Below are 11,996 nucleotides of genomic sequence, written 5' to 3'. Positions count from 1 at the left end.
CCATCACAAACACCTTAGTATGTTGTTGTTTTTTCAAGGCAACATGGAAAAGCTGGTGTTTTTTCATACAGATGTTTCTGTTTTTGTCCAGCCTGTGGCATCCAGTGTTTCTGGATTGCAAATCTGTTCCACCACTAGAGGGCCTAAAGCAGCCTGTTAGGAGATTGAATTAACCCAGGAGCTCTCAGGGATTTCATTATTAGTAAGAATTGATTTGCAAAGCCTTATAATTCCATTGTGAGGAAAGCCTTGATTCTCAAATCATTTAATATTCCTACAATAATGATCAGGTCCATAAATAAATGTATATGTCATCTGTAAAGAAGACCTCAATTTCAAATATATCTTTAACAGCTCAGGTTTGTGTGTTTTGGTTTCAGAAGCTAAGTTTACCAATTCAGTGGCCCCCAAATAAGATCAAAATATCACTTGATTAAGTTTCATGTTTGTGAGTTTCAAGGTTTTTAAATATTTCAGTTTCGCCATTAACAGGCTATCATTATACAACTAATGCATGAAATATTCAGCTATGTTGTGCTCTGGATATTACTTGAGCTGTTTTTTTTATAGGTTACTGGTTGCAATTTGTTCCAGTAAGACTTCATCTATTAATTGATACTATAACTCATTAAATATTGATTAAGCAATGAGCTAAACTATCATGTTCATGAAACTGAAGTATACTACTAAGTTGTGAATGGTTGAAAGCTATTCCATAGTATTGTAAACCGTGCACATGTGTGTGACCATTGTAACAGCCAATTAAAATCAGTTATATCATCAAATCGGAAAGAGCATAGAATTAGTATATTTTATTTTCCTTTTGGGGCTGAGTCAACGTTTTATACGCCTAGAATTAACATCATATTAGTTTGTGGGATGAATAATATCGTTTAGCCTTTTTTTTAAAATAAAAAATACGTCCTCTTTAGTTTGTCTTAGAAAATCACTGCCATGGTGTCTCGCAAGTAGGCAGATCCAGATGTGTAAACAGCTGTGTGAGAACCAGCGTTCAAGGCAAGATTATGTAATTGCCTGACAACTTACATCCGCACCAGTAAGGTTGGACTCATTAATAAAACGCCACCATGTGTCTCCACAAGGATACAGCTTTTCATATTTCCGGGTGCAAAAAAAAACAAAAACACCAAAATCCGCTGCTCCCATTTTGTGTCTGGTATCTCTGTCTGCGCGTCACGGCTCTAATGCATGTGACAACACTGAGGTTTATCCTCCTGTAATGCCGCTTTTACACCCAAAATGGTGATCAGCACACACGGTGGGTCGCGCTGTGTGTCAGTCAGCAGTCTGTCCCTAAAAGCCCTCCGCGGTGGCTGTTGCTGTGCAGCTCTGCCAACTCGTCAGCTGATCCCTCTTGTTCGCTTATCGCAGCTGTTGGAGTATCCGCCCCTAAAGCAGACCCGCTCTTTATTTACTATATCAATGTCACAGTGTGATCTACATTTAGGTTATTGCTGTTTTTTTTTTTGTTTGTTTGTTTATAATTACACCTATCAACTTCATTTTATGCTTTTAAATGTTTATGGCTTAATAAGGCGCTCCAAGTATTCATTTCACTGAAACCATATGATGTGGAAACATATTTTTGATTGATAATCACCGACTGGATGATTGGTGGGTTGCTTTGACTGAACACTGTAACAGCACATTTAATCATAAATGATCATCCAGTGTTTCTCTGTAATTCATATTAAATACAAATAACCCCCTTTTGCCCACCCCACGTGTGCGTTTTTCTTGACGGTGTATTTATGCGCTAAATAGTCCTTTGTTTACATGCAGTCCCCCGTCTCTGCGGAAGGAGGCTTTTAGAAGCGAGTGTGACTCTTACCAGCTGTTTCCCGCCTTGAAAGCCATCCGATCAGCTGCATACACACACACACACACACGCACACACACATGCACGCACACGGTCATGCAGAGGGAGAAAGCAGAGGGGAGGGAGAAAGAGAGAGAGAGAGAGAGAGAGAGAGAGGTAGAGCGCCACACACAACGAGGGAACCCCATCAGCTGGAAGTCGAGTAACATTACAACTCTCAGCAGCCCTGAAACTACTCCATCACACAGACGGGGGATTCATCTATTACCTGAGGATTTAACCTGCCATTTCTGCTCTCTAACATCACATTTTTTTTATATATATTATTCTACGGAGACTGTTTTTTTTTTTGTTTAAGGAGAGAGAGAGAGAGAGAGGGGAGGAGGGGGGCAAAACTGGCGAGAGGAGAGCATGGAGTATTTCATGGTACCAGCTCAGAAGGTGCCCTCCTTGCAACATTTCAGGAAAACGGAGAAAGAAGTGATTGGAGGTCTTTGTAGGTGTGTATACATGTGTTTCACCCGGCACGCTGCGTGTATTATCCATCCGGTTTTTTTCTGGAGAAGACGCACTTAGGAGAGACTGCGTTGAAGCAACATGCTTGATGTGATCTGTTATTGTGTACACGACCCACTCACGGGGAGCTGCGGGCATTAATAACCACCCTACACTTTGTATTATATTGCGTTTGAGCATGCGGGGGATCCGGCTCACACCGCTGCATCCACCCCTTGATGATAATCCCGATTTTTGTTGCGAAATCGCTGTATTTTGTGGCCAACAAACACAAACCACGTGGTTCCGTGCGCACCACGTTACTACTCCGCCACAGAGCGCACCTCCGCTCTATTTATCCTCAAATTACCCTCAGTGACACCTATGGGTGCTGTGATTTGCGTGAGAAATGTAATGCTTTTTTTGTTTACGTTATTCAGTGTGAAAGGGTTTGGTATTGCCGCACACACCGTGCAGGTTGCAGTGTTTTGGTTTTTTTTCTTGCTGAGAGGGATGTGAAGTTATTGTGGGTAGTGCGGCCATGCTTGTGGCTGGAGCTAAAAGTGATTAAGGGGGGGCTGGTTTGTTCCCTGTTAATGGCGCCGTTTTTGTTTTATTTCTAATGTAGCACCGCTGTTAAAAAAAAAAAAAAAATCCCCCCTAGTCATGGTAGTGTTAGTTTCTGCGGGGTGTTTCTGTGCGCTCACTCGAGTCGCCTCCACTGCGTCTTTTCATCCCGCACCTCTGCCATGCTGCCTGCCGCATTGTTATAATGGCGGAGAGTCTGCGCGGAGGTGGCGTCGGGCACTGTGATGACGAAAGGGGGGGGTTTATTTGGCCTTTTTTTTCTTTCTGTATACATTCCCCTTACCGTTTACACTTACCGTTCAAAAGGGAAGCAGAGTATATTAATAAAAGAGATGTTGTTAATAAGGGGGTGTGTGTGTGTGTCTCGCGGAAGGCCTTTCGATACGTCCGCAGCCCTGTTTGAAGAAGGAGGCGGAGGGATCTGTGGCTGTTGTTGGTAGTGACGCGGGTATTGTGGGAGATGTAGTCCTTTTTCTTTTTTTTTTTTTTTTTTTTTAATAAAAACATGTTAATTCCTCATTGTTAGTCTGCGGATGATTGCTACACAATGAGTCAAATCTACCCCCAATTGAACCCAGAATGTCATGCATGCTTTTATTTGACGTAAAATGAATGGAAAACGACATAATGTATGACTCTATTTACACGTATTTCAATTGAAAACATAAATTGCTATGTTTTCAGTTGTGTTACTATTAATAGAAAGATAATATCTAACAGCTGTTTTTTTTTTTTTTGTTTCACTTTCACTAACAAATGGTTCATTTAATTATTTATTTAAGTAGGTTTATTTTTTGGATTATAAAATGTTATAGTGTAATAGTAGGAAAATGCCAATGTCTAAGGTAATGTTTTAAAATATCTTGTGTTGTTGACCTGCGGCCCCAAAAATATAATTTACTATGAGAACATTGTAATATTTGAGACACTGGAACCATCAAATGTTTGGCTAATTTGCTTGGGAAAAAATGACGTATATTGATTATCAATATACTTTAGAAATAATCTGATTTGTTTTGCTTGGTTTCGGTTCTATTAAATAACCTGGCACATAAACTCCTGTTTTAAGCTTTAATCATGTCTAATTGGGACCAACGCTGTTCCTCTGTAGTGGTTTGTGTGATATGGTGAAGTCTAGACCCCACTGGTTGTGTTTGCTGGATATGTCGCTGCAGTGGTTGTGTGTGTGTTTGTGTGTGTGTGTGTGTGTGTGTGTGTGTGTGTGTGTGTGTGTGTGTGTGTGACGGTGTTCACACACTCGTTTTCTCATTTGTGTCTGCACAATTGTATCCAGTGTTTGCACTGAGGCAGCTGAGTCAGTACAGATAAGAGCTTGGCTAGAGAGGGTCCCAGAGATACTGAGCTGGATACAGAGTATGTTAGAGGAAGTTCGCGTAAAATACCCCCCCCCAACTGGTTTGCAGCATATTGTGTCTTTTCACCACAGCTTTAGGGGGGCTGAAATAGTAACAGGCTCAGTGCTTCTCTAATTACATCTCAACTGGATTTATAAGCAATGGTGCCGATGTAAAGATGCTTTTTTTTACCACGTATGGTGCTTATAAGGTGTCTGGTGAAACGTCACTACAGCTTCTATGGCAGGAAACATTCACACTCCCTTTCAGAAACATCACTTTGGTTTGCATTGCAGACATATTAAGGTCTCACTTTAACACCTGTGAAGAAATGGCATGGGATGAGAAGAGCAGCCCCATACTGTATCTGCTCAAAGACACATGCAGGGAATTTTGCTTAAGTGTTGTTTTAGGGTTAAAGAATAGTTTCAATAATCCCTGTAATGCCCCACTACACGTTACCCTGGATTTCAACATGTATGATGTTATAGAGTATTTTCTTATTGTCCACATGGGAAAACAGTAATTGATAGACTTTAAAGACAAATGCAGTTTAAGTACCTCTGTTATAGCATGAATGTGTTTTGAATTTCATGGTCCATTCTGGTTTGGTGTTGATGTGCTGTAAAAAATAAACATTAAGGGGTCTGGTAATTGAAATACAACTTCACTTACCATACATTTTCTTTTTCTAAGGTATAAAGTAGTTCAAATATAACGTTGACAGTCAGTCCCTCAGAATCAAAGAGCAAAGACGCCGGCAGAAATGCCAACATCTACCTACCGTAGCCTCAACAGACCAGGTTACAAGACGGGTTGTGTTAAAGAGGATTGTGAGCACAGGAATATTGTATTTATGTCCTTATAAGCAGCTTTTGTGTAAAACAACAATCCAATCCATCAAGCCCATCCACTATAAATAGTGGGAGTACAAATGGGGAGATTGTGATTTTTTTTTTTTTTTGGGTTTCCAAAAAAGAATATCACAACAAAAGTGAAGGTAGCTGGTCGTTGTTTGGCATCCTGTAAATAGATGTCACTCAACAAGTTAGTTTTTGTTATAAATGTATTATTGGTAATATTTTGTTTTTTACAATTTTTTTTGTTGGTTCTAGCCCTTGCTATCTCTGGATTTGGGTTAAAGTTCAACATGTAAGGGTGATGCTCTTGAAAATGTTTGTTTTATTTTCTCCATTTGTCCAACTAACCGCTCTCCTCCCCCTTTCCTCCCCCCCAGTCTGGCCAACATTCCTCTGACCCCAGAAACAGCCCGGGACCAGGAGAGGCGAATTCGCAGAGAGATCGCCAACAGCAATGAGCGTCGGCGTATGCAGAGCATCAACTCTGGATTCCAGTCACTTAAAACACTCATCCCACACAGCGATGGAGAGAAGCTCAGTAAGGTGGGTCACCAGAGAGGTCTGAATGAGGTTAGGGGACAACAAGCACCTTGATAACAGACCTTTTAAACATGCTTCTTCTTCTCTTTTCACCAGGCTGCTATCCTGCAACAGACGGCAGAGTACATTTTTACTCTGGAGCAGGAGAAGACGCGGCTATTGCAGCAGAACAGTCAGCTCAAACGAATCATACAAGTAAGTCATCGCCATGTAAAAAACCTGAAAAGGCTTTACATGGATATTCTGTCTGTCAGGATCATGCAAAACGGATATCCAATTTCAGTTTTTTTCTCTCCCTCAGGAGTTAAGTGGTTCCTCCCCAAAGAGGAGGCGTGCAGAGGAGAAAGATGAAGGGATTGGCTCACCAGACATCCTGGAGGAGGAGAAGACCGAGGACTTGAGGAGGGAGATGATTGAGTTAAGGCAGCAGCTGGAGAAAGAGCGCTCAGTCAGGATGATGCTGGAAGATCAGGTAAAAGAAACAACCACAACATGTAATGCAATTTCAGACAATCTTAAAAGTCTGTGTCCAGACAAATGCAGTGACTAATATAATTTAGAGTTTCTAACTCACACATTTATCTCCTGATCTTTTGTGTCAGATGCGTTCCCTGGATGCCCAGATGTACCCGGAGAAACTGAAGGCGCTCTCCCAGCTGGTCCAGGAGCACCAGCCCCAAACACAGAGCCTCGTCCGTCTGCAGCAGAACAAGCAGCTGGAGAGGGACATCACTCCAGCCCACAGCCCACAGGTTGGAGACATTTGCATACGAGTCTGACTCACACATAAACTGTTGAATCCTTTTGAGGATTATGCTTATAACTTAACTTTTTGTAATCTGTTAATTTCCCTAAATCTGATGGACAAAATCCAGAGTTCACATTTCATGCTTAAAGGGAAAGTGTGTAGCATTAAGGGCGATCTATTGGCAGAAATGCAATAAATATATATTTTTTTAAAAGTATGGTTTATCTAGGGCATAATCACCCTGTGTTAGTTCTCCTACGCGCCTGGCACACGGGAGAAGTTTCAGTTGGTTGCAATCTACAAACCCCCGCTAGATCTGTCATGTAATGGCAGAACAAAGAACCAACAGGGAAGTCTTTGGAAAAAAAAAAAAAATCTAAAACAAATAATTTCCTTGGTTGAAAGGAGCATTTGCTTTTAGTTTTGCTTTATAGATTCTGTGTCCAACATTTTGTAGATTTGTTTTTAAACTATCGCCTACAGTGCGATCTTGAAATTGACACGCAGACAAACCATTTTCAGCCCAGTATATTTAGAAAAACTGTGTTTATTTTAGGCTCTTAAGCCTATTCAGTCCACTCACAGAAAGTCTACTCCTCCCTCCTGTGTGTAGCTGTACAATTGTATAGACTTTGAGTCAATCATGAAAGAATATTGCATTTTTAAAACACTGACACCTGAACTAATCTCACAGTGTGTTGTAGCTGCCATCACGTCCAGAGTTAGAGCTGTCAGCCGCTAAGACTCATTTACAGTGTGTTAAACGAGCAGCTCCCTCATCTTTTTGTTGCCCGTCTCCTGCACTGACGGCTACAGTATCCTGTTTCGGCAGACTAACTCTAACTGAACACGATGCCAAATCAATCGGTGTATTCTGTCTGCCCCTCCGCTACTTGTGGCAGCTGGGTGCTGGTAATGAAAGATGACTCATCGATTATGCATTTGACACTTTGTGACTCCTCCAAGCAGATCTGAGCCATATGACATCAAATCAATATCACTGTGAATTTACAAATTTACTCAAATATCTTCTTTTTTTGCTACAATCATGACTCCATGACAACTAAAAGCTCTCTCTCTCTAATATCACACTTGAACTTTGCTGTATTATTGGAAAAGATAGTCGTAAATTAATAAATAAATAAATATATATATATCACCAAATATTCAATCAATAACAATAAAAGGAAATGACTAATGTCAACAAAAAGGTTCATTTATTAACTTTTTTCTGGCCTGGTAATATTTAATATTCCGACAGCTGTAATCCCAGTTTTCCCTGTGTATGTGCACAGTTTAAGCATGTTTGTATTTATATATATATTATATATTTATGCTATTGTTCCCAGGTTTAAGTGTTCTCTCCATTTAACATCACTTTACAATACTACTTGACCATTAAAATGTGTTATGACAGAGTAGTGGTGACATGAGATTATTGTGTAACAATCCCTCTTTTCCACCAGGTGTTGGCCCCAGCTACCCCCCCTGCACCTACGCACCATGCCACAGTCATCGTCCCTGCACCAGCTCAACCTGCCCCACCCCATCATGTCACCGTGGTAACCATGGGCCCGACATCAGTTATCAATACAGTGTCCACATCTCGACAGAACCTGGACACCATCGTTCAAGTAAGACGGAGGACTTAGAGTTAGACTTAGTGAACCGTCTCAGGTCGGATTGGTTTCCCATATCTGAACACCAGAGGGTGCTGTCGTCACTGACATCACTTATCCTGTGTCTCCAGGCGATCCAGCACATCGAGGGCACCCAGGGGAAGGGTGGTGTCGGCGAGGAGGAGCAGCGGAGGGCGGTCATTGTCACTTCAGGTCGTGTCCTCTCCGACGCAGCGGGCTCAGACACGGCTTCAAACAGCGACGGGCCCGATGACTGTTCACTGCCCTGAGTTCATCTCTGACGTCTCACACGACGTACACTTACACACACACACACTTACACACAAAAGGCCCAGGCAGACCGGGGCTACAGGAGGCTTCAAACACAGCACTCTTGTTCAGTGGACATTAATAGGGCTGGTAGACTGATTGAAGCACTCGTTTTTAGTTGTTTTTTTTCCCTTTATTTTCAGTACACACTCTTACATGTTTTGTTGTGATAGGCAGCCCGAATAGGTTTACACTCATACATGCAGTCTCTTCTGCGTCTTATTTTCGCTTATCTTAAACACCCTCCTCTGTCACACACACACACACACAAAATTATTACTCTTTATTAATCTATAGAGGTTATTAGAGTAACTACTTCACTGACTGATCCATAAATGCTCCATCATACTGGATAGTAGAATGTCTGCTAAACATCACCATTAATCGCCGGGACTTTTGTCTTTATTCGGACCTGACGCCATGTGACCAATCCACGAAACAGGAGACAGAGCCCAGCAGTGTGGCGTCTTCACCGCACAACACCAGAGCATTTTTGTTTACGATAAACATCCTTTCCACCTTTTTTCTCTGAGCTGTTTGGAGAGACACTGTGAGCCAACAAGACTGTTTCAAAGTTCCACCTATTAGACTTCTGGATGAAAGAATATGTTGTTTTACTCTTTTGAAGTCGTCTACTTTTTATGTTTTGTTTCTCTAAAGCTCCCTTACCCAGCATCTTAAAGTGATTGTACTGGAGAGGGGGAAAAAAACAGCACGACATCAATGGGAATTTAAAGCTGTTTTCATGGCTGACTGGTGCTCACGAGAAATGAAGCGAAGGTTGGGAGGAGAACGTGCGCTTACTGGTTCATAGCTGTATTCTTTTTTTTATAATTTGTTGCCATTTTTTACTGGGCTGGGTTCCCAGTAATCCCACATATCTATTTGATATGTTCTACTTTTAACTCATGGCCTGACAAAAATATCAGTGCCATGACATGTCCTGACAAACTCCCCTCTTGAATTTAAAAGCACCTAGCTTGTTAAATGTGTGTGTGTGTGTGCGTGTGCGTGTGCGTGTGTGTGTGTGTGTGTGTGTGTGTCCCATTTTGCGTTTTGAATCAGGCGGTGTCCCAGACTCTGGCAGTCTGCGACAGCACAGCTTTTGCCTTAAGGCAGGCGTATATGTGCACACAACACTCATACATAAAAATATATCTGATATACAATCAATTGTTTGCTCAATCTTAAATGCTTGTTTTGTTAAGCCCACTACAATAGTTTTTTGTCTAAATATTGGGACATCTATCAAAGCAGACAGTACTTCAAACACAAGGAAAGTGTCCGGTGAAATTGTTCGAATGTGCCATGGAGGTGACCGGGCTGACCACACATGCTCTATGCATTTTTCCTTTTTGCGCGCTTTGTGTCTAGTGTACCATGCTTTTTACACATGTCTGCCTAGATCATACTTTAAATGTTTTTGCCTGGAACTGTTGGTTGACGGTCGGGCATTAAGACTTGTATAGAGGGGCAGCAGCTTGCCTTACTAATAGCCCGTGGGTCCAGGGTACTGTGAAGCCAGCCTTACAGCCTCTGGGGCCTGAGAGATGTACCTGAACACTTGATCTGGGCCCGTTGGTTTTCCCCTCACCCTTCCAAACAGGGCTGTAAACAGCCGGGTGTGTTAAAACATATATTTCCTGGTATTTTGTCTATTTTTATGTTTTTTATTAAGTTTGCCACAAACATGAATAGGTTGCTGGTGTACTAATACATTGATCTTTTTTTCTCCCAAAGTATTCAAAAATGCATCCAATACTGACTCCTGGTCGGAGTCGCATGTAGATTTGCAACCGTTGGCCCCTTCATGTGCACTATTAAAGCCAGATGTGTGGTGAAAAAGATTCCACAATGAAATGTTGACATTCCATAAAACTGTAGTCATATTTCCATGTCAGGTTCAAGTGAAACCTGGTCTATTTAGACATTTTACATTTAGCGCTTTTGACACATCACTGCTATTTTATGATTGCATTTAGGGACGACGTCGTCATGAGAGTCCTCTGCATCGATGCATAGATGGAGCTTTGAACTGCTGGACAGATATTGTGTTCAATTGAACGCAACCTCATCTATCATGATTCATGTCATGGAATTGCCCTTTAAAGAAATATTGATGTCAGCTGCACTGAAATGAGTGACACATCTGTCAAACTAAATCATGGGATATTTTCCCAGTACTTATCACTAGAGGCAGGGGATTCCTGAATATTGAAAATGTGTTTTGCAAACTCTGCTTTCTGTAGAGCCGTGTGCTTTTCTCTCTTAATATCTGCATTTGATAGTTTTCTGCCGAATCCAAGACCGGTTTTGTTCCATCTGTGTTTTACTCTGTTTTGTGTGTTAGGAAACTATAAGTGAACATATCAGCTTGTCAGATGAGTGGGGTGGGCCTGGGGATCATTAAATAGGGTCATGATTACAAAGCACTTACTGTACTATACTGGAGTTCGCCTCTTTCATTTGTATAAAGGGGCGTCTCCTCAGCTGAAGCTCTTTAGGTTATGAGTAAAAGCCGCACAGCTGTGTATCCCCCTTCTCCTCCATGTCCAGACCTCCTACATCTTGTCCTGTTTGCCCCTCATCTATTTTTTTTCTTTTTGCAAAATCTTTTATGCTATCATTGTTTATCAATTGTCAATTATCTCTTGTGCCCCTTCACATTTCGCAGCTCCCTCCTCTCCCTATCCTTTTGTCTTATCTGTAACTTTTTTATTTTTGTTAGACTTGTCAGTACATCTGGTTGTCAAGAAGCTATTTTGTGTCTGTTTTGTTTTTAAGAGAAATGTTTTGGGGATAAAGAGGCTTGTGCCTTTGTAAAGACAGAATAATAAAGTTTGTACTTTGTTTTTTACGCATTGGGCCCATTGTGTGTCTTTTTCTCTGGTCTTTAAAAAAAAAAGTATTTTACACTTAATATTGACAGTTTTTGTAGCACAAATAGTGACATAACCAGCTGAATTTGTCTCCTCTCCGGTTATGGTTCGCAGTCACTCAAGCAGCACAGTTGATGCACAAGTGTCTATTCCTGATTGGTGGCTGGGCTTTTGAAGCACACCCTCCCTCTCTTGCTTAGCAGCTCATTGCTAAATTAAGATCGTCCACCTTATCTGTGACAGTTAAAATGTACACTAGGGACAGTAGGTGGCATCTCTTACCATCATCCCCTGACATGCATACATTCATTCCAGGCCTCTTGTCCACACCCTCACACGTTCATTCAGAAATACCTCTGTTTGTGTGTCCACAGAAGCTCTATCATCTCCAAGTTTTTGTATCTTGTAGCAATGTGCAATGACTGTTGATATGTGTAGACAGAGAGTGTCCAAAACCACAAAAGTTGACTGTATTATTAAGATGTACTGGCGCTGGTATATGACACAACTATGTGAGGTATTAAGGTGGCATCATGTCAAAGAACATAAGTTCTGATCAGAACATTTAGACAAACACCCAAAGCTCTACTGTAGTTTGCATTAGTGAGCAAAGGTTACGCACTGTACTGTACATCTCAGATGAGCTGAGGGCAGTTATGATCAAAGCACATCAGCAATACTGTATAAGAACATATTGCTCAATTTAGTTCAAAGCGTTATCTGTGTCTCATAGACTGTATTT

General features: G+C 41.4%; 1 protein-coding gene across 1 annotated transcript; it reads left to right on the top strand.

Moving 5' to 3' along the window:
• The first annotated feature begins 1,921 nt into the window (after positions 1-1,921).
• On the top strand, positions 1,922-11,199 carry tfap4 (transcription factor AP-4 (activating enhancer binding protein 4)). Its single transcript, XM_054607399.1, has 7 exons — positions 1,922-2,340; positions 5,516-5,681; positions 5,775-5,873; positions 5,980-6,150; positions 6,281-6,430; positions 7,893-8,060; positions 8,177-11,199. The coding sequence occupies exons 1-7, from the start codon at positions 2,252-2,254 to the stop codon at positions 8,333-8,335; spliced, it is 1,002 nt and encodes a 333-aa protein (XP_054463374.1). The 5' UTR covers positions 1,922-2,251; the 3' UTR covers positions 8,336-11,199.
• The last annotated feature ends 797 nt before the right edge of the window (positions 11,200-11,996 follow it).

This window comes from Anoplopoma fimbria, chromosome 11 (genome assembly GCF_027596085.1).
Source record: "Anoplopoma fimbria isolate UVic2021 breed Golden Eagle Sablefish chromosome 11, Afim_UVic_2022, whole genome shotgun sequence".
Classification (NCBI taxonomy): Eukaryota; Metazoa; Chordata; class Actinopteri; order Perciformes; family Anoplopomatidae; genus Anoplopoma; species Anoplopoma fimbria.
This window is presented reverse-complemented; position numbering and strand designations above follow the sequence as displayed.